The following is a 20795-nucleotide window of genomic DNA, read 5'->3' as shown; positions in this document are numbered from 1 at the left end:
ACCCAGAGTCTTCTTCAAATCTTCTTTTTCATTTTCAGGCACTCCCTGAAATCTGAGAATCATGTTGGATTTATCCATTTGCAGCTGTAACAAACGATTCTCCTGCAGTTTTTGCTTAACTTCCACATATGTCACTCTTTTCTTCATCTTCTTGTTTGCAGTGTCCATCTCTGTGATTTTTTCAGTTGCATGCTCCACCTTCTTCTCCATCTCTGCCAGCTGGCGCTGCTGCAGAGCAAAGTTTTGGTTTAGCGTGGCCAGTTGCTGGTTAATACCACCGAGTTGCTCCAGTACCGGCTTCAGCATATTCGCCAACATCTTCATGACGTCTGCTCCCTCTTCCGGTCTTGGACTCTGACTGCCTTTCGGTTTCAGCTTCCCTCGAGAAGCCGCCATGTTCCCACTTTGTTTACAGTTCAAAACCGCTTTGCCAGAGCTCGAAAGACTCGTCGGTTCAGTATCGGTGCTCAAGTAAGTCTCTCAAAACAAATCGCTGTTTCTTTCCCCTCTCCCCCCCTTCACTTTGTTAATCTGCTCAAGCGCTTAGGAGGCGTCCCTCCTTGTGCTCCGTTTTTCCCACAGGGGGGGGAAAATCCGTTTTAGAGAAATAGTCCGTTTAATTCTAACTCACGTTCATTGTTGGTCATATCTTGACCCCGCTCTCTTCGTACACTATTCCGCTCTATCTCCTGCGCTTGTCCCGGTTAGATTGACTTGTACCCTAAAGTCACCCATCGGTTGGACCATCAGGGCGGAGGGAAGCCTCTATTCTCCGGCATCAAGCCGTCAAAGAGGCTAACCTTCAAAAGCCCCCTGGCCTGGAACCCTTCACAAGGGCTCCGTGGTGGCACCCCTCCAAGCCGAAGGTGTGCTAGTCGCCTCCTCGGGCATCGAGGAGAGCACCCACCATCGCCGATCCACCCACCGGAAGTCCCAAAGCAACCATTTCCTCATTGCTCACGCCATCAGAAGCAGGAGGAAAAAACTGAAAAATGTCAGCATCCACTCTGTGCACTTTGACATAATTTATGGATAGGGTTGCCAGAGAATGGCAGGTTGGGAAATACCTGGGTATTTGCTGGGGGATAGCCTGGGGAGGGTGTGGGTTGGGAAGCGGAGGGACTTCAATGAAGTATAATGCCATAGAGTCCATCTTCCAAAGCAAGCATTTTCTCCAGGTGAACTGATCTCTGTGGCCTGGAGATAAATTGTAATAATGGTAGATCTCCAGCCACTACCTGGAGGTTGAAGCCAAAAATGAGAGATCACGGGAGGAAATGGAAATCCAAACACAACATCCGTGACAAAAATAACGAAGAGTCAATAAAGGTACGTTGCAAAATCATTTACTGTAGTAATTCTGTAGAAAATTCTCTTCTATTATCGCTCACATGCTAAGTGGCATGCTGGGCAATGTAAACAATTCATTTCACAATATTTACGTTATCTGAGTGTGTAGCGATCACAGTTCTTATCAATTACTACTTATCAACTCTTGAAGGAAACATTCCATGTTGACTCTCTAATAACAGAACCCAAGGTCTTCACAATGTTTCACCGATTCATCAAATAATCTCCCCCAGGACTCTTTTTTGGGAAAAAGAGGTGCCAGAACTCTCAAGAGGGAAATGAAGTTTTCAATCTGTATACTGAAAACTCATGAACTTTTAAGCATTTTAAAAAGAATTTTGTTGAAGAGGTTCCAGAACTCCATTCCGGTACGTCCTCCGAGAAAAACCTGCCCGTTCTCCCCCCCTCCAGACTGTTTCAGATTGGGAAAATATGTGTGGGGAATGAAAGACTGAAGCCTCTTCATGAGCACCACAACCCTGATCTGAATTGGGTCTCACATGTGCAGGAAACTAGGGTTTTCAGCTCTGAGTTGGGAAATACCTGGAGATTTTGGGGGTGGAGCTTGAGGAAGGCAGGGTTTGGGGCAACTTCCAAAGTGGCCATTTTCTCCAGGTGAACTGATCTCTGTCGCCTGGAGGTCAGTTGTAATCCCAGGAGATCTCCAGCCACCACCTGGAGGTTGGCAACCTTATCAAGAAGAGAGCACACACACACACACACACCTTTGATGCCTAACTCTTACACAGGATGCAGGGTAGGGACCCCAGACCTAACCTGTGCGTACTGTGGAATGTGTAAAGAGGAGATGTTGTTCTCCACATTTGCTTCCAAGCTGTAGTGCTAGAACTCCAGGGCCCGCCTTGAGGTAACCCTGCTCTTCACCTCCAACTTTAACTAATAGCTCATGTCCATTCCTTCTCCTTTGTTGTCTTCTCCACTATCAAAATCTGGATCGTAAACACCATGGCGGCAGTGACCTGTCTTCAGTTTATCTGTAAAGTGGTATGCAAGGAGCTGCGGTGGCTCAAGTGGTTAAGACGCTGAACTGCAGGCTGTGGAAGGTCAGTAGTTCAGCAGTTCGAAACCCGGGTTGCCGCATGATGGAGTGAGCTCCCGTCTCTAGTTCCAGCTCCTGCCAACCTAGCAGTTCGAAAGCAAGAAATTGCAAGTAGATAAATAGGTACCACTTCGGTGGGAAGGTAACAGCGTTCCATGCGCCTTGGTGTTTAGTCGTGCCAGCCACATGACCACGGAAACGTCTTCAGACAGCGCTGGCTCTTCGGCTTGGAAACGGAGATGTGCACCGCAACCCTAGAGTCGGACTCGACTGGCTTTCGAGCAAGGGAACCTTTACCTTTACCTTTAAAGTGGTATGCAGAGGAATAGTAATGCAGAGGAATAGTAATAGCGATTCTCATAAGTACTGGGCCATTCCTTTTTCAGTTGCTCAGAAGAACTGTAGAGAAAATTGAAAAACTCACCAGTCTGTCTTCTTACATAACAAACTTTTTATTACTCATCCAAATAAGAACAGAGATGATTCTGTCAACAGAACAGTTAAATAACAAAATAAATCTGAATGTAAACAGGAGTCCCAAAAGGCAATGTTCTAATAAATTATAATAATTTACATTTCATACTGTGATGCTTGTTATTTTTCAAGAACTGTCTAAACGATGTGATGGAAATAGTTAAAAGGAATGTATTTTCAACCAGTGAAATACAGAAAAAAAATCCCTGAAATTCTTGTTAATATCAAAGGTCTAGAATTCCACTGTGGAAATAACTGGAAACCATTAAGCTATTTCTTTTAATTGTGAGACTACATTATTAAGGTTGCCAATTACTGATTTGTGGGTGCCTTATAGGCACATGAGCCCGTTCGCGGGGAGGGCGGGGTATAAATACAATACAATAAAATAAATAAATAATCTGAGTGGTAAGCCAGTTCACCACGTTTGTTCAAATGTATGTTCTTTTGTCCTGGATCTAGCGCAGAGAATATCAGGGGTGTGCATAGCATTGATTGGCCAGAAACCAGTGATGTCACTAACCCCACATGTCCCCACTAAAGCCACATGCCCTCTCCTTCCTGAAACAATGGTGAATGTATTCAAATAAAAATAAATGGTGACCAGCCCATTTGAAGCATGAAGTTAAACTATTGAAGCAACATTAAAATTTGTTAGCCAGTAAGCCGGATTCAAGCTATGGGAGAAGAAACCATAGTAATTTCTGATTGCTTGTACATTTTTATCTTTTGAGAATACTGCCTATTGAGCAGACCCAGAACTGGCTAAGCAGAGCTTGGACAAACTCTTTAGAGCCAGAGGTAGAACCCAGAGGAGTCTGGTGGATCACAGACATAGCCAAGCCAGAGTCTTGCAGTGGAGAATGGAGGCAGTGGACAAAATCTATCAGGATCTGAAATGCAGTAGATTTTTAGGTGCCTCTTACTGGTTATGTGATAAAGGCATTTACCAATTTCTGCCAATACAATACTGGATGGTTGGAAAATCATGGATATTTGACAATTAGACGTATGGATCAAGCTTCAAAGACTTCTTCAGGTGCACCAAAGGACTTGGGCCAGTAGATCCACTGGGATTTCTTAGATTTAAGGGCAATGACTGAAACTGATTAGCAATAGATTCTGGATGAACAAAAGGAAATCTGTGCGCAATGAACAATTAAATTGTAGAATTCACTGTCAGTGGACCTAGTGACGGGCAAAGATAGCTTTAAAAAGATTAGATGGAGTGATGGAGGTCCATCAGCGGCTACAAGCCAGAGCAACTAAAGGGAACCTTCATATTCAGAGCAGCAGACTTCTGAACACTAGAACAAAGAGGCAACATTAAGGAAGAGGCATTGGCCTCTATGCCTTATTTGTTGGCCTTCCAGGCAACTGGTTAGTCGCTGTGTGAAACAGGATACTGGACTCAATGGATCACTTGTCTGATCCAGCAGGGCTCTTTTGATGTCCATATGAAGAGCAGATTATTTTGCCATATCAATCACCCGCTTTTGAAATTCCTTTCCATTTTAAACACAGTTTGCCATGCAGTACGGAACAGCTGCTGTTCAAGAGACTTCTCCAGAGCCCCATTTCAGGCAAATAACGAGCTGTACATTTCTTTAGACCTTGTCCATTATACAATTGTATTTAAATATACATACAGATATATATATATTTCTGGTTGTAAAATGGGGCGAGGTCTATTTTGCATTTTATTTCTAAAGTTTACACGCAAACTTGCATGATGAACAAGCAATAACGATAAAACATTTTCAGTTTTCTTTAGCAGAAACGAAAATGTTGATTTTTTTTTCTCCATGCACATTTTTAAAAAAAATTCTGGAAAGCTCTGCTACTTAGCTGTCCCACCCGTCTTATGAAAGAGAAATTACTTTGTGTGCAACTGAGATCAGAAACCATCTCAGTGGTGTTCATCATATGCTGTGCATAAAACTCGAAACGGTGTGGCAGTGCCTCTACCTTTAAGCACGTAATTACGGCAAAAGTTCTGTGCGCGGGCTGGTGTCTCACGCTGTCAGATTCAGCAGGGTTCTTGCACTGAATTGACATGAGATCAATTGAGCCCCGTTATTTTGTTCCCAATCAACCTAATCATTTCACTAATCCCTGCGGGGTCTCCGAAAGGTTTCACAGCAACATTGTGAGCCTTCAAGAAGTCATATAATTGCCTGGCTTCTTTCAAATCAGCTAACTTGCAAAGGAATTATTTTTATGAAGAGAAGTGCTGGGGTCACGCCTGCATGAAAGTCATATGGTCTGACTTGGAAGGCCTGCTCCCCCCCCCCCATATCGGAGCTGGTTGTGGCTGCTTGGCAACCACAGAATGGCATTCTGCGCATGGTCAAAAGCACCCTCTTTATTCTTTTTCACACTAAAACCCAGTTCTGAGGCTAAGCCATGATAACACTGTTTTGAAAGTGGAAACACAAGGATTTCCAAAGATGCAAAATCATGCCGGCAAGAGAAAATACAGTTAGCTATTGTTCACATTACTCTCCCCAGCCAAAAAGGACATGGTAAACATTTGGTACATTTGTAGTTGTCCGTAGTTCCTGGAACCTGGTGCGGGAACCTTCCACGTTTCCCTTCTGTGGCAACTTCATCTGAGATTCCGAGTTCATGTAGCTGAACAGCCACCACTGCACTTACTGCTCCAGGTGTCTCTAGAATCCTGTCTTTATTCCTGGCTTTCCCCTCACCAGGCCACCTCAATCAGTCCTCCTTCTCCCAAAGACAGCTGACATGCTCCGTACGAGTCCTCGGATGCTCACAGTCTTTTTGGCGGAGCTCCGGGAATCCCGCACCATGTCCAGAAGTTCGTGGAAGACCACCAAGGTTCCGTGGTAGGTCTCTGCAGCAGAGATCTCAAAAAAGCTTGAGTCTGTGGAAAGAGCCAAGAGTCGTCCTTCCTCGCTGGAAACGGCTCGCCGGTGCTGCAAGTCCCGTTTGTTCCCCACCAGGATAACGGGCACTTTCACGGCCCCTCTTCTCCTCTTCAGCTGCTGGATCTGCTGGAGCTGTTGGCGGGCAAAATGGAAGCTGGTGCGGTCACAGATGCTGTAGACCAGAATGAAACCGTCGGCCCAGCGGACCTGCTTCTCATTCATGCAGCCCTGGAACTCGGCTGTCTGTGGAGATCAGAGGGAGAACCCAGAATTAGCGAGGAGAAGCAGAATGGCCATCCTTAAGACTTCCTCAGGTTGCCGTGGCAACCTCGGAAGTCCACTTCCAGGCTTCCAAGAACTGAATTAGGCCTAACCAGATTATAGAATTCTTCCTTTGGGGAAATTAATGTGGCATAAATGATCAAAGAAGTGTCAGGCAGGATAAGTATTAAACATCAGCAGACCCTCTGTGGCTGTCCATATGGTTGCCAACTTTGGGTTGGGAAGTTCCTGGAGATTTGGGGGAAGGACCAGGGAGGGCAGGGTTTGGAGAGGGGAGGGACCTCCGCGGGGTATAATGCCATAGAGTCCACCCTCCAGAGCAGCCATTTTCTCCAGGCAAACCAAACTCTGTTGTCTGGAGATCAGCTGAAATTCTGGGAGATCTCTGGGCTCCGCCTGGTGTTTGACAACCCTAATTTAAACTCCTCCCTCTCATCCACTTTGAATTTCACTGACTGGCTATATCAAATTACAGCCCCAATGGAAGAACTTTTTTAATATGGCTGGTCCTAGTTTGGTTTCTGAAACTTGGAAATCCATCTGTCCTTGCCTGCCACCTTCAAACTATTATATATCTCTGTTTTTCCACAATGGGCACACCATCTCTGTGAAACTCAAACAGAGGGGGTTCACGTTACATTGGGCAATATAATCAGTTTTTCCACAATGGGCACACCACTTCTGTGAAACTCAAACAGAGGGGGGTTCACGTTACATTGGGCAATATAATTCCTTCTATAATCTTCCCACAATCAGTGCACGCCACACACATCTTTATGTTCTTATATACACCGTTTACATATGGAATCTGATATATGGTGATGGCCACTTGTTTTATAGTTCTAAACAGGGATAGACAAACTCACCGAGCCCAAGTCTATCAGTGGCCTTTATCCATAATAGCTAGGTAGAGCCTCTGCATTCTAAGCAATCTACCTGTAAATACCAGTTGCTGGGGGTGGGGTGGGGTGGGAAGGGCAATTGCCCCCTCATGCTCTCCTGCCAGCTTTCTAGAGGCCAATGTCTGCTCATGTTGAACTAGATGGACCTTTGGGTCAATCCAGAAGGGCTTTTCTTACCTTACCTCCTGAGCCTGCCCTGTTTGTTGCTGGCATACTGAAGTGTCTCGGTAGCAGCTCAGTGTAATTAGGGCTGGTCTTAGTAATTCTGGGGCCCTGGGCAAAAGTCCAGAATGGGGCCGCAGAATCACCGTCACCTTCCTTGCTGGGAGAAGCTGGCGCCCCAAGCCCAACACTGCAGGGTCCAGGGCAGCTGCCCTTGTTGCCCATAGGCCAAGACTGCCTAATTTGGTGTTCTGTGTGTTTCCTGCCATTATTCTGTATGGACGCAGCGAAAAGAATTGTTAAGCTGTTTGAGTCTTCAGTTGGGACAGAAGCTGGGGCATCCATGTTTGTTATGAGCCCCAGCTTGGAAAATTCTCCAGTCCAGCATGAGGTATCTTACCTGAGGGTAGACGGAGTCCCAGATGCTGACGTGAACCTCCCGGCCGCCCATCATCATGTTGTGACTGTAAATGGATTCTGCAGAGGGGAACATGGAGAGATGAGAAGATACGTTAATAGGAAAGAAAGAATCTATACACTTGTCTAAACACTTTCTACACATTTGTCAGGGATGCTCTCTAGGCTGATCCTGCATTGAGCAGTCCCAAGTTGGCCACGCCCAGCAGGAACTCATTAGCATAATAGGCCACACCCAACATCAGACACTCATTAGGATTGGCTACATTAGGGGTGTGTGGCCTAACATGCAAAGGAGTCCCTGCTACAAAAAAAGGCCCTGGGTTTTGACAACAAACAAGGTAAACAGAATAAGAAGCAAAAGGTGGGTGTGGCTGGATGACCACACTTCTGGCAACAGGGGGCTGCAACCTAATATGCTAATGAGCTGTGGTGTCAGGGTGTGGCCTATTATGCTAATGAGTTCCTGCGGGGCTTTTTCTACCAAAAAAAGCCCTGCTTTCTACACATTTGTCAGGGATGCTCTCTAGGCTGATCCTGCATTGAGCAGGGGGGTTGGACTAGGTGGCCTGCAATGGCCCCTTCCTGTGATTCTATGAAAAGCAACAAAAATTGGGGGGGGGAGAGAGAAAAGAAAAGATATGGAAAGAGGGGACTGAGAAAGGAAGAGTAACAGAACTGAGACATGGAAAGGAGAAGGACTCTTTGTAAAGTGGACTCACCGATATTCCCATATTCTCCAATAAATCTTCGGGTCAGAAACCGGACTGTCAACGCTGGAAAAAGTAGAAGAAACAGCAACATTAGAAAAACATGGATCCTGTGCCCAGGGAGAAACCTCTGCTGGGAAGAGATCCCGCAAGATGCCCAGCAAAGAACCTGCCTGGCCTAATGTTTGCATTCAGTTTAGGGTTGCCAACCTCCAGGAGGTGGCTGGAGATCTCCCCGAATTCCAACTGGCCTCCAGGTTATAGAGATCAGTTCCCCTGGAGAAAATCGCTGCTTTGAAGGGTGAGAATTTATGGCGTTATATCCTGCCGAGGTCCCTCCCCTCCCCAAACCCCACCCTCTCCAGGCTCCACCCCCAAAATCTCCAGGAATTTCCCAACCCAGAGCTGGCAACCCTAATTCAGTTCCATTTCATTTGGGCTTGCTCCTGAGGAAGCACGCCAGGATTAAAAACAGTTAAAAAACAAACAACTTTGCATTGACATATTATACCCTTTTCAGTTGTCATATCTTTGGCACTCAAACCATGCATAAGGGGAGAGATCATGCTATTCATAAGCACCATGCTGATAGGCACCATTTGGTCTCCATTTTGTTTGAATTGAGCAATGCATTTATTTTTTTCAGCTTTGGTATGCACAGTTGGAAGCCCAGACTAGGGCTTCTGTGTACCAGGGCTGAAGAAATACGTGAGTCGAGCCCTGACCTGGGTAGCCCAGGCAAGCCCGATCTCGTCAGATCTCAGAAGCTAAGCAGGCCCAACTCTGGTAAGTACTTGGAAGGGCGACCTCTAAGGAATACCAGGGCTCAGGACGCAGAGGCAGGCTGATCAAGCCACCTCTGTGAAAAACGTCCAAGCCCCCAGTAGGGGTTGCCAGAAGTCAACCATGACTTCCAGGCAAGCACATGCGCGCGCACACACACACACAAATATATAAAAAGAAATACACGAGTTGCTCTCATCACCCAAAAAGGCAACTGGACATAATGGGAGGATCACAGGTAGCATCACCTCCTCTTATGCATGGTTTGAGAGCCAGTGTGGTGTAGTGGTTAAGAATATCAGACCCAGAAGACCCAGGTTCGAATCCCCACTTTTGCCATGGAAGCTCACTGGGAGACCTTGGGCCAGTCACTCTCTCAGCCTGCCCTACCTCACAGGGTTGTTGTGATGAGAAAATGGAGGAGGGGAGAAGGATGTATGCCACTCTGGGGGTCCATTAGAGACAAAGGTGGCGTATAAATGAATTTAAATTGATAAATTGAAACAACTGACTTAAAAGGGCTTATATGTGCCTTAAATCCTTTCTATCCTGTATTCAGAAGGCCTCTCGAAATCTGCTGATAAATTAATGTGCTTTGAAGGATCACTCCATTATAAGTTCCATTTTGAACCTCTGCCCTTAGCAACCGCAGGCGAGATCCAGTTTTGCAAGTTAAGCCTCAGCGCCGGGAGCTATGGCCGATCAAGCCTCTCTGACCAGGAAGGTGTGAGGCTTTCATTTCCAAACACCTGTCAGATTTTAAGGTGAGCAACAGCCAGGAAACTACCTGAACATCCAGGAGCAGCTTTAGAAAGGTAGCTTTAAAACGGCTGTAAAGGAGAGAATGGGACAAATTCATGGAAGAGGACAGGTCCACCAGTGGTTCTTAGCTGCAAGATCCCGATGGAACTTCCATGGTGAGAGGCAGTGTACCCCTGAATACCAGTTGCTGTGGGGACAACAATACCCACCCCAAAATACTGATTTGGGGCCAGCAACCTACCAGAAGACACTTGGCATCAGTTATATTATTCCCTTTCAGGAGGCTTTCCTCAGTTCACCATTGCTGGATTTCTAAAATGCTCCATCCTGAAAACCCTTCCATGTGCAGTTTGGGTTAATTATTAGTGTGGGAGAGGCATTTTGCATGTGTGCGGAGGACCTCTCCCCTTTGCAGTGTTCCCAGGATTGTTTATGTGACCCTGAGAAGGTGCCCTGACTGTAAGGCATGTTGGGGGGAGGGGGGGCGCTAGGCTCACTGGTACAGCATGGTACCTCGAGGACCAGGCTGGATATAACAGCAGCACATCCATGATTTTACATTCAGATGTGCCCCAGAGGTGGAGAAAGAGGTGTGTAGGTGTGCGCCAATTTTTTTTTTAACAGCAGAAGCAGCATGGGGGTAATGGAAGCAGCGGTCTCCCCTCCCACACCTTTTACCTCCTTATTGTCTTTCCACTTTGCCCCCACCCCGTAGCTCTCAGCTGAGCTCATTTCTGGTGCAGGAGTTTAGCGGAAGAGAAAAACATCTGTGGGAAGAGATTGGGGGAGGCAAATTGCCGGTGGGGGTTGAGGGTTTGGTATCTTGCACCCCCATACATCTTTTGCTATTAAAATCACACTCCACACCACCGTGCACATGATTGGGACAGATATGGGTGTTAAAACGTACTGCTCTCCCACTTTCACATCTCAGCATCTAAATGTGGAAATTTAGTGGAGGCTGAACAGCTCTCTTGTAGTGCATGGCTAAGTGGTACCTCTGCCCCAGTACACGCCATGCCGCTGACAGTATAAACTCTCCCCTTCAACAGTCAGAACTCATCCCTTATTTCTCTCTTCTTCTCTGCGCCCTCCCAGCCCTGGTCTAAATCTAGAGTCCTTGCAGAAAAGGATCTGCCTTTTGCATCCTGTACTTCAATGTCATTGTACATATAATCAATAATAATAAAGCATAGACAGAGTGGAACAATAAGAATTCATTTTACATAGTAGCACTTTTTGAACGTTTGAAGTGCTTCCCATCTGTGATCTTACTGGAAACCTTGCAACCACCCTGTAAAGTAGGTTGATATGATTATGCCCATATTTCAGAAGGAAGGACTGAGGCAACAGTGGCTTGCCTAAGCCCCCCTAGTGAACTCAGGGCAAGAGACAAGATCTGAAGGAGAGATTTCCTCATTCAAAGCTCAACCCCACGGCTACTGCTCTGACTCTTCTCTACAGCTTTGTGGCTTTATGGCATAAACTGAGAGACAGATCCCTGCCCCAAGGCAAATACAGTTCACAGAAGCAATTGTTCGGACTAGGTAGCTGTCTAAACGTCGCAGGCTCTCCTCCAAGCAACTCACCTGATTTCCCCACTTTCTCAGCTCCAATGACAAGGATGTTGGCTTCCAGTTTGGACAGGTTGCATTCGGACATCTTCCCAGCCTGTTGAAAAGCTGTCCTCAGTTGGACCAACATTTGGAGTTTATGCCCAGGAATAAGCAGCCAAGGGAAAGGAGTGAGCAAGCAGAGACTCCAGAGAAAAGTGTGTGCTTCTTTTTTTTCCAGGTGCCTCTTGGAGAATCGGTTGCCTGGCTTCTCTTGCCTGCCGGGTTTTTATAGTGAAGAGGAGGAGCTGCAGCCTGGGAGTGACAGGGACAGATGGAACAGCCTCTTGTGTTGTGCCTGGCTGTCCGACACGAATTCCCAACATGCCATACAACGTGTGCGCACATATGGGAGAGGTGACTGCTCTGCACCTTTCACGGAGGATGCATGTGAGCCGAACGAGATTAACTTGCCCAAGTTGAGAAAGCAAAAGCACAAAAGCTGGCAAAGAAAGGGAACCGAAGGAAGAATCTGAGTTAGGATTTGAGCAGCAAAAGGTATTTAAAAAACCACTGCTGGAAAGACATCAGGGCCGGGAAGCCAGCCAGGGAGGTGGTAGGACCTTATTTTGGTGTTAGGGATGAGCCTGGATCTCACGAGCTTGCCAGTTTTCTGTTTCAACATTCCTGTTTAGATGTTGATCTTTCTTTGGGAGAAACAACCTGAATCCTTATTTTACAGCATTTTACATCTCCATGCACCAATTTGTTTTTCTGATTAAAAAGAACATAGCCTTGTTCTTAGGGTTGCCAGATCTGGGTTGAGAAATTCCTGGAGATTTGGGAGGAGGGTGGAGCCTGGAAAGAGCAGGATTTGGAGAGGGAGGAATGTCCATGGGGTACCGTGCCAGAGAGGCCATCTTCCACGGGAGCCAATTTCTCCAAGGGAACCGATCTCTGTAACCCGGAGATCAGCTGTGATTCCAGGAGATCTCCAGCCACCACCTGAAGGCTGGCAACCATACTTGTTCTGTATGCTGGTTGTATATCAATAATATTAAAATGGTGTGAAAACGGCACAAAAGAAAGAAAATAATAATAAAGGACAGCAAAAAGAAAAAAAGTGGCTATTTAACCACCCTGGGTAAAAACATGGAACAGTAAAATTTTCACCTGAATTTCTCCCTCGGATTTTTGAGTCCTGAATTATCTGGTTGGTCTTGATTCTGAAGTGGAACCATTGCATTAAAACCCTCAACTTTTCCTTTTTTTAAAAAGAGCTTACATGTTGTATACCACATTGTTCCCTGTCAGACCCCCAGTCCAGTTAAGTCTCAACAACTCTCTCTTGGCAGTGATAAGTTTATTGAGATATATGCAAGATCCAGAAAGTCACTGTGTTAGAACTGAAGACTTTTGGCGGGTACAAGCTTAATATAGATAATTCGAATAAAAGCCCCTTCCTTTCCCCAAGCGTACGTCACATTCACACCACACCTAACGTTGCCATCCCAACCAAGTGAAAGATATATGTCTTGGTGATCTGTAGCTCAAGCTGGTACAGAGAAGCTGGCCCCAATGATGGACCTCCTGATGGCACCTGATATTTTTGGCCACTGTGTGACAGACTGTTGGACTAGATGGGCCATTGGCCTGATCCAACATTGGCTTCTCTTATGTTCTTATGTTATGCTCTCAAGGACACCTTACACTGGGAAAGGGAAAGGAGGTGCGACTTGCAAAGAAAGTGATGACTTCTAGAAGCAAAGGTCCCATGCTTTCACTCATTCACTCTCCCCGCAGGAATTCCCTCCCCCCAATAACTATGGCAACCAAGGTGAGCAAAGTGAGGCATCATTTGACACTGCCTCTTTCTGTCCCATCTTCTTTCTTCTCCACCTTCACCATCACCTGCATTTGCATTGAAGAAAATACTGTGAAAAAGCAACCTTGGTATGCATGGTTTTAGGGGTGAGTTACGCATGAACACATGTGAAGCCGCCTTCTACTGAATCCGACCATCCGTCCATCAAGGTCATTGCTGTCTACTCAGACTGGCAGCGGCTCTCCAGGGTCTCAGGCAGGTATTTCACATCCCCTACAACCTGATCCTTTTTATTGGAGAGGCCACGGGTGGTGGTTGAACCTGGAACCTTTTGCATGCAAATCAGCGTCTCTTAAACTGAGCCACAGCCCTCCCCCTTGAGTTGAAGTTGCCCAATTTGATTTGATTTGATTTGACTTATAGCTGGCCCTCCCCAGCGAGCAGGCTCGGGGCGGGTGACATCAATAACAATAAAAATATTTAAAACAATAAATATAAATCAACATTAAGAACAGGGTCTAATATCAATCTCCGATGGCAGCTGAAACATTAGAACAGATTAATATACCCCAGAGGGGTTTTTGCATCAGGTGCAATAATAGATGTCAAAATGATACAGAGGAGCAGGACAAGCAGACAAGAAAAGAAGAGCACAGAAGGAGGTCAGCCCAGATGGTTACTGCAGACTCAACCGAAGAAGGAGGAGGAGGAGGAGGAGGAGATTAGATTTATATCCTGCCCTTCACTCGGAGTCTCAGAGCGGCTTACAAACTCCTTTCCCTTCCCCTCCCCACAACAGACACCCTGTGAGGGAGGTGGGGCTGAGAGAGCTCAGACAGAAACTGCTCTCTTTCAAGAACAGCTCTGACAGAACTATGGCTTGCCCAAGGTCATCCAGAAGCTGCAAGTGGAGGAGTGGGGAATCAAACCCGGTTCTCCCAGATTAGAGTCTGTGCACTTAGCCACTACAGCAAACCATAGGCCTGGTAGAACAGCTCCATTTTACAGGCCCTGAAGAACTGCATTAAGTCCCGCAAGGCCTTGTTCTCACCTGGGAGAGCATTCCGCCAGGCCGGTGCCAGTGCCAAAAAGGCTCTGGTTGAGGCTAAGCGGATATCTATTTGGGCTGGGGGGGTCCCTAGATTATTTCAATCTGCTGAGTGTAAAACTCTGTGGGGGATGTACCAGGAGAGGCGGTCCCTTAGATTTCTATTTACGTTCTGTAATATTTTTGTCGGCTGCTTCAATTCTCCCCTTTTTGCTGGAGCTTTCGCAGGTCCTTCTGCATTGTGAGCATCTATTGCGCTGCTTTAAATGCAAACCTTACAGTGGTGCATGTAAGTCATTTATGCATACAACGTGTGATGCTAATGCACCGATGCGCAAATAATGCTGGAAACGTGGTGCGTATTTCATAGGGAAAACGTGGCCCAATAAAACCCAGTGAAAGAAAGTGGGATGAAAATAATTGAAAATGCTTTCAGTTTACAGAAAGGAGTAGCCACATCGAAATGGCGACTCTCTGATCAAATTGCACAGAGATGAAGAATTCAAAATTGCAACAGGTTTCATCTGGGTGCAGTGTTCTGTCTTTGCACAGAAGCCCATGTGCTCATCAGTGAAACATCACCGGAAAAGAATCTTGCTCCAGATGTACATACCATCACGTTGAGATTGCCTTTTTGCGGTGTTTTATCGACACAATACGTACATGTAAGAATGAAGGGAGGAAACCTGTGTATGTGGTGAAAGCCAGAGCAAAGTGCTAAGGATGCCAGCCTCCAGGTGGCACCTGGGGATCCCCCAGAATTGCAGCTCATCTCCAGACTATGCAGAACAGTTCCCCTGCAGAAAATGGATGCTTTGGAGGGTGGACTCTATGGTGTTGTATCCCACTGAGGTCCCTGCCCTCCCCAGGCTCCAATCCCAAATCTCCAGGAGTTTCCCAACCTGAAGTTGGCAACCCACTTTCCCACCCCCTGCTGGTGGCCAAGAGGGACCTGGCAAACCTACAGAATGTGCACACTCCGATTCTCATCCGGGTGGGGTGGGGAAGCAAAGCCTCTGCAACTTTTTGTATGGAGCAAAGAAGACTTGTGTTTATGTTGGGAGCTCCTTTTCCCTGCTGCATGAGTAAAGTGAAGGGAAAGGAGCTATGGCTTCATTTACTGGCACAGAACCAGGGAAGAGGGTGCAGAAATGGCAGGAGGCACAAATGCCCCTTAAATGAAGGAGGAGGAGGAGAAAGAGATATAGTGCCATAGAGACCACCCTGCAAAGCAGCAGTTTTCTCCAGGGGAACAGATCCCTGAAGATCAGAAGTAATTCTGGGAGATCTCCAGGTCATACCTGGAGGTTGGCAACCCTATATTCAGGTCAGGGCATGCAAAGGACATGTTCCTATTGCCTATGGAAAAAAACAAGGTTTGGCTTCGGATTTTATTTCAAGCTGCTCAGGTAAAAAAGTAAGGAAAGACACTGCCACCTTGTGGCCAGAAAATAAAAGCACCCCAAATTGAAAATGGGTGAGGGGTGTCTTTGGGCAACTTAAAGGCTAAACAAATTATTGTGACGCTCACTGCCTTGTCAGGTGGCCAATATGGGTACTGAGAAAAATAACACAAGCAATGAGAACAAAAGCCCAAGAAACACAAGAAATAGTGAACCAGGATCTGGGAGACCCAGGTTCAAATCTCCACTTGTGCCATGGAAGCTTGCTGAGTGACCTTGGGCCAGTCACACATTTTCAGCCTAACCTACCTCCCAGGGTTGTTGTGAGAATAAAATTAAGGAGAAGAGAATCGTATAATCACAGAGTAGGAGGGGGGATTGATCAAGATGGGTAGCCGTCAGTGTTCACTCTCTGAGTTAGTATGAGCTAGCTCACAGTCTTTTATACTCCAACTCACACATGTTTGTCTTAGCTCAGGAAGGATGGCTCCAGAGCAAACTAATTTATGCAGTAGCCAAATCGCTTTCTCACAATTTTAATGCCAATAGGTCACAAAACAGAATTTTTGCTCACAAGATTCCACAGCTTAGAGGGAGCAGCCATGTTAGTCTGTTAGTCTGTCTGTAGCAGTAGAAAAGACCAAGAGTCCAGTAGCACCTTAAAGACTAACCAAATATGTGGCAGGGGATGAGCTTTCATGAATCACTGTATCTGAAGAAGTGAGCAGTGACTCATGAAAGCTCATCCCCTGCCACATATTTGGTTACTCTTTAAGGTGCTACTGGACTCTTGCTCTTTTCGAGACTTGGAGGGGCCCATGCAGGCCATCTAATCCAACTCCCTGCTCAATGCAGGATCAGCCTAAAGCATCCCGGAGAAGTGTGTGTCCAGTCAGTCCTTGAAGACTGCCAGTGTGGGGGAGCTCACCACCTCCCTATGATATAAGCCACTTTGGGGACAATGATGGGGGTATAAATGGATTAATTAAGTACAGTTTCTGTGCAGTGCCTTGAATTGCACAAGATGTAAATAAAATGACCCTTCCACACCTGCACTCATGGGTCATAACACCGCCCCTGTCACATCAATTGAATACCTGCAACAGCAGAGCACGAACATGAAATTGAGCAAACTTCAGAGGACGGCGGAAGACCGGAAGGCCTGGCGTGATCTGGTCCATGGGGTCGCAAAGAGTTGGACTCGACTGTGCGACTGAACAACAACAACAAAAAAACCCAGCAGAGCAGTCCATAGTCTCCATTAAGTCTGAATAGAATCAAATTTGTTGATAACTGTTCATTCGGTGATTTTACACTGGGCTTTGAAGTCTTTTCACACACACACACCCAAGATGGGTGACTTTGAGTTCAGCCGCAGAGCATTCTGGAAGACTGCAGTGTTCTCCAACTAATTCTAAATGTTACCTGTTGGAAGACAGATTTATGTCCATTCTGTTGTCTTGTGCTGGGACTGAGTTGTTTGTCCTGTAGAGCCAGCTGAAGGCTATTTTGGGCAGGGCCTGACATACAACAGAGGATTAGTGTTTTATCAAGGGCAGGAATCAAGAAAACGGGGATGGTCCCTCGTAACTAGAGGCCGGTGCCAATTTGAAAGTTCAGCTGGAAAACACTCAAAGAAGGTACTTTCCTGCACGGGAGTGGAGACAGAGATCTTGCTAGATCAGAACAAAGAGGTCAGCAACCTGTTTCCAACAGGGTTGCAGAAAACTTTGACATGAACCCTGTGGCTGATTGAACTTAATCTTGATCAACCTCATTTACACGTGAGTCAAGCCTTCTGGCCCCATCAGCTTGCTGTTAATGTTCGATGCTCACCTTGAACACCACGTTGAGTAGTTCAACGCCTGCACAGTAGCCACTTGTTCTGTAAGACCGTGGCCCGGTCACGCGTGGTAAATAAGCTCCATTTGTAACTGAGCCACTTCTGTGCCTGCACAGTCAGAGAACTAAAACGTCTTGATCTTCAGAGGAGAAGGCGCATATCCTCCAGGGTCACGGCTGAGTCATTAAACATTGAGGTTGACAATGAAGAAACTGAAATCGTACAAGACTTTCTTGGCTGAATCATCAACAAAAATGGAGATGGCAACTGAAAAATCAGAAGGAGATGGAGACTGGGAAGAGCAGCCATGAAGGAGCCGGAAAAGATTCTTAAGTGTGAGGATGCGTCGCTGGCGATCAAGATCAAAATAATTCATGCCACAGTATTCCCCATTACTATGGATGGGTGTGAAAGTCGGACAATGAAGAAAGCTGACAGGAAGAAAGTAGATTCCCTGGAAATGTGGGATCTAGGGTTGCCAAGTCTGGGTTGTAAAATACCTGGAGACTTTGGGGGCGGAGCCAGGAGAGGGCGTGGTTTGGGAAGGGGAGGGGCCTCAGCATGGTACAATGCCACAGAGGCAGCCATTTTCTCCAGGGGAGCTGATCTCTGTTGGCTGGGGATCAGTTGTAAAAGCGGGAGATCCCCAGGCCCCACCTGGAGGCTGGAAACCCTAGTGGCATCGGGGGAGAGTTTTACGGATACTGTGGACTGCCAAAAAGACAAATAAGTGGGTTCGAGACCAAATCAAGACCAAACTCTCCCTAAAATGACTAAACTGAGGCTACTGTGCTTTGGTCACATAAAAAGACAAGAGTCACTGGAAAAGACAAGAATGCCATGAAAAGTTGAAGGCAGCAGGAAAACAGGAAGACTCAATCAGAAGCCATGGCCAGTGTTCCCTCTAAGCTGAGTTAGTGTGAGCCAGCTCACAGTCTTTTAGCCTCCGGCTGACACGTTTTTGTCTTAGCTCAGGAAGGAGGGCTCCAGAGCAAACTCATTTATGCAGTAGCCCAATCGCTCGCTCACAACTTTAGTGTCAGTAGCTCACAAAGTAGAATTTTTGCTCACAAGACTCCACAGCTTAGAGGGAGTCTTGGGCATGGCCTCAGTTTGCAGGACCTGAGCCAGACTGCTAACCACAGGATGTTAATTCATGAAGTCACCATCAGTCGGAAGCGACCTGACAGTACTTCACAGACACAATATTGTCAAGCACACCCTGACCTGGATGGCTCTGGCTAGGCTCATCTCATCAAATCTTGGAAGCTAAGCAGGGTCAGCTCTAGTTAGTGCTTGGATAGGAGACTACCAAGGAAGTCCAGGGTGGCTACGCAGCAAACCACCTCTGAACACGTCTGTTGCCTTGGAAACCCTACGGGGTCAACATTAGTCAGCTGCAACATGACAACTGCCTTCCACCACCAACACTCCTCGAGCACACAGTCACCTGCAGTTCTCCCCTCTTTTTGCTGTCTGAGGTAGAAACATTGGATACATCACCTGTTTCTTGCACCTGCATGGTCAGCAGCATCTTAGCACAACTGTCCTCACCTGGGTTCATGGGTGGCCTCCTGCACCTTTATTCAAAGAAGTTACCTACCTAAGCAATCAATCAATCCGTTAAAAAAGAATAAAACCCCTTTGCTATTTGTTTCAGAGGGTAGCCATATTGGTCTCTAGTTGAACGGCCAGATTGAAGTCCAGTAGCAGCTTACAGACCAACACGCTTGTTGGTCTCTAAGGTGCTACAGGATGCGAATCTAACTTTTCCTGTTAGCTGTCAGTATCAGCACCGTGTGCCAGAGCAAGAATAGTGTGTTGCCAGTGCAATAAACAAGGCCTATTTTCTTTAGCTGCATAAATGTTTCATAGAATCATAGAATCGTAGATTTGAAAACAGATTTTAAAAGGGGTTGTTGTATTTTTTGCAGGAAAGGACTACAGTTTCCATGAGGCTGTTTGAGAACATGCATGCCCAAATTGACCCAGACAACTTGGCAGTCAGTGATGAGCACCAAGTAACACTGTGACAAGACATATGGAGACACAAAAAGTACTAAGTGTCACCTAAAAACAAATCAATTAAAAAACCGCACAATGTATCTTTAAGATAGAGATGGTGAAAGATGTTGGGGATGCACGGCGTCAAGACAGCTGTCTTTTAAAAATGTAATTGGACACATTGGAGCATCAAATATTTGGTTCCCATGATTGTTGGCTGTGAGCTGGACAAGAGCCAAAGTGGCAGATGATCGAACACCCCTGGTTTTCCACAGCGGACAACCAGATGCTTCCAAGAGAACATCGAAGTAAGCATCTTCCCATATTGCTTGGCCCTGGAATCTGCCATTCGGCAGCACACTTTCTCCCTGTATGGAGGTTCCAATAAACTAACACAGCTCCTGGACCCCACCCCTCCATATTATTTCCTACTCTCTCTCTTTTTTTTTTTAAGCTAGGGGTCCTCACAATGCTAACTATGGAAATACCATAAACGTTATTTAGGGGCAACGGCAGTAGACTTGCCAAAATACTCCCAGAGAATTCTGACGCCTCTAACACAGTGTTTTAAATAGTACTCTGCCCTCCACCTCACCCCTAGGGGAACATTTGAAAAGACCAGAAATGCCTCTGACCATGTGTTTTTGTTGGGGGTGGGGGGGATCCACAGCTCACGTTTGGCAGAACCTGGACTGTACTAGTTTTTCTGACCCTGTTATGGGACAGAAGACAGTTTTACTGGACAGATCAGTGAAACGCATAACTGATTAGCAGCCCTGTTTGGCCTGTGGCTGATTCTGCCTGAGGGCAGGCCCCGCATTCTGCTGGTCTGCTGTCATAAAATAGCCCATAATTAATCTGACATCTTTGCAGTCCCAAACCAGTCAAGCCAGATGTAAGGCAACCCCTAATACTGCTCCAAGGCTAGAAGGGAGGCCCTCCATCTTGTCAGAAAACTGAAACTTGAAATCCCACCTCAGACAGGCCAGGAAGCATCAAGGAGTGGACACCTTGATTCAGGGGCAAGGGAAGGGCACTCAGTGCATGCTCAGAGGCAACCCCGTCTCTAGTCTAGCCACAGAGGGGATCTCAGCAAATGCATCAATGGGTTGCTTCTGCAGGCAGGTTTGACTTCCAAACTGGAATGGGGGAGGGGTTTGTAGGGGGAGGAAGCATTTGCACAGCATTATCTCCTCATTGTCTACTTCTCAAGTTTCCCCTGCATTGATGCAATCTTTCCCAGACCTGCATAGATACAGCTGCAGTCAACGTGCCTTTGCACACCATGCGGACCACGATGCATATATTTTTTGAAGATGCCAC

The 20795-nt window shown here is 46.5% G+C and overlaps 1 protein-coding gene across 1 annotated transcript; it reads right to left on the bottom strand.

Moving 5' to 3' along the window:
- Positions 1 to 3117: 3117 nt before the first annotated feature.
- On the bottom strand, positions 3118 to 11594 carry LOC107107968 (ras-related and estrogen-regulated growth inhibitor-like protein). The gene is made up of 4 exons (XM_015408344.1): positions 11386 to 11594; positions 8264 to 8317; positions 7525 to 7601; positions 3118 to 6021 (listed from the first exon to the last, which is right to left on the bottom strand). The coding sequence occupies exons 1-4, from the start codon at positions 11498 to 11500 to the stop codon at positions 5602 to 5604; spliced, it is 666 nt and encodes a 221-aa protein (XP_015263830.1). The 5' UTR covers positions 11501 to 11594; the 3' UTR covers positions 3118 to 5601.
- Positions 11595 to 20795: the final 9201 nt, after the last annotated feature.

Source organism: Gekko japonicus, unplaced genomic scaffold (genome assembly GCF_001447785.1).
Source record: "Gekko japonicus isolate JY-2015 unplaced genomic scaffold, Gekko_japonicus_V1.1 scaffold457, whole genome shotgun sequence".
In the NCBI taxonomy this organism is placed as follows: Eukaryota; Metazoa; Chordata; class Lepidosauria; order Squamata; family Gekkonidae; genus Gekko; species Gekko japonicus.
This window is presented reverse-complemented; position numbering and strand designations above follow the sequence as displayed.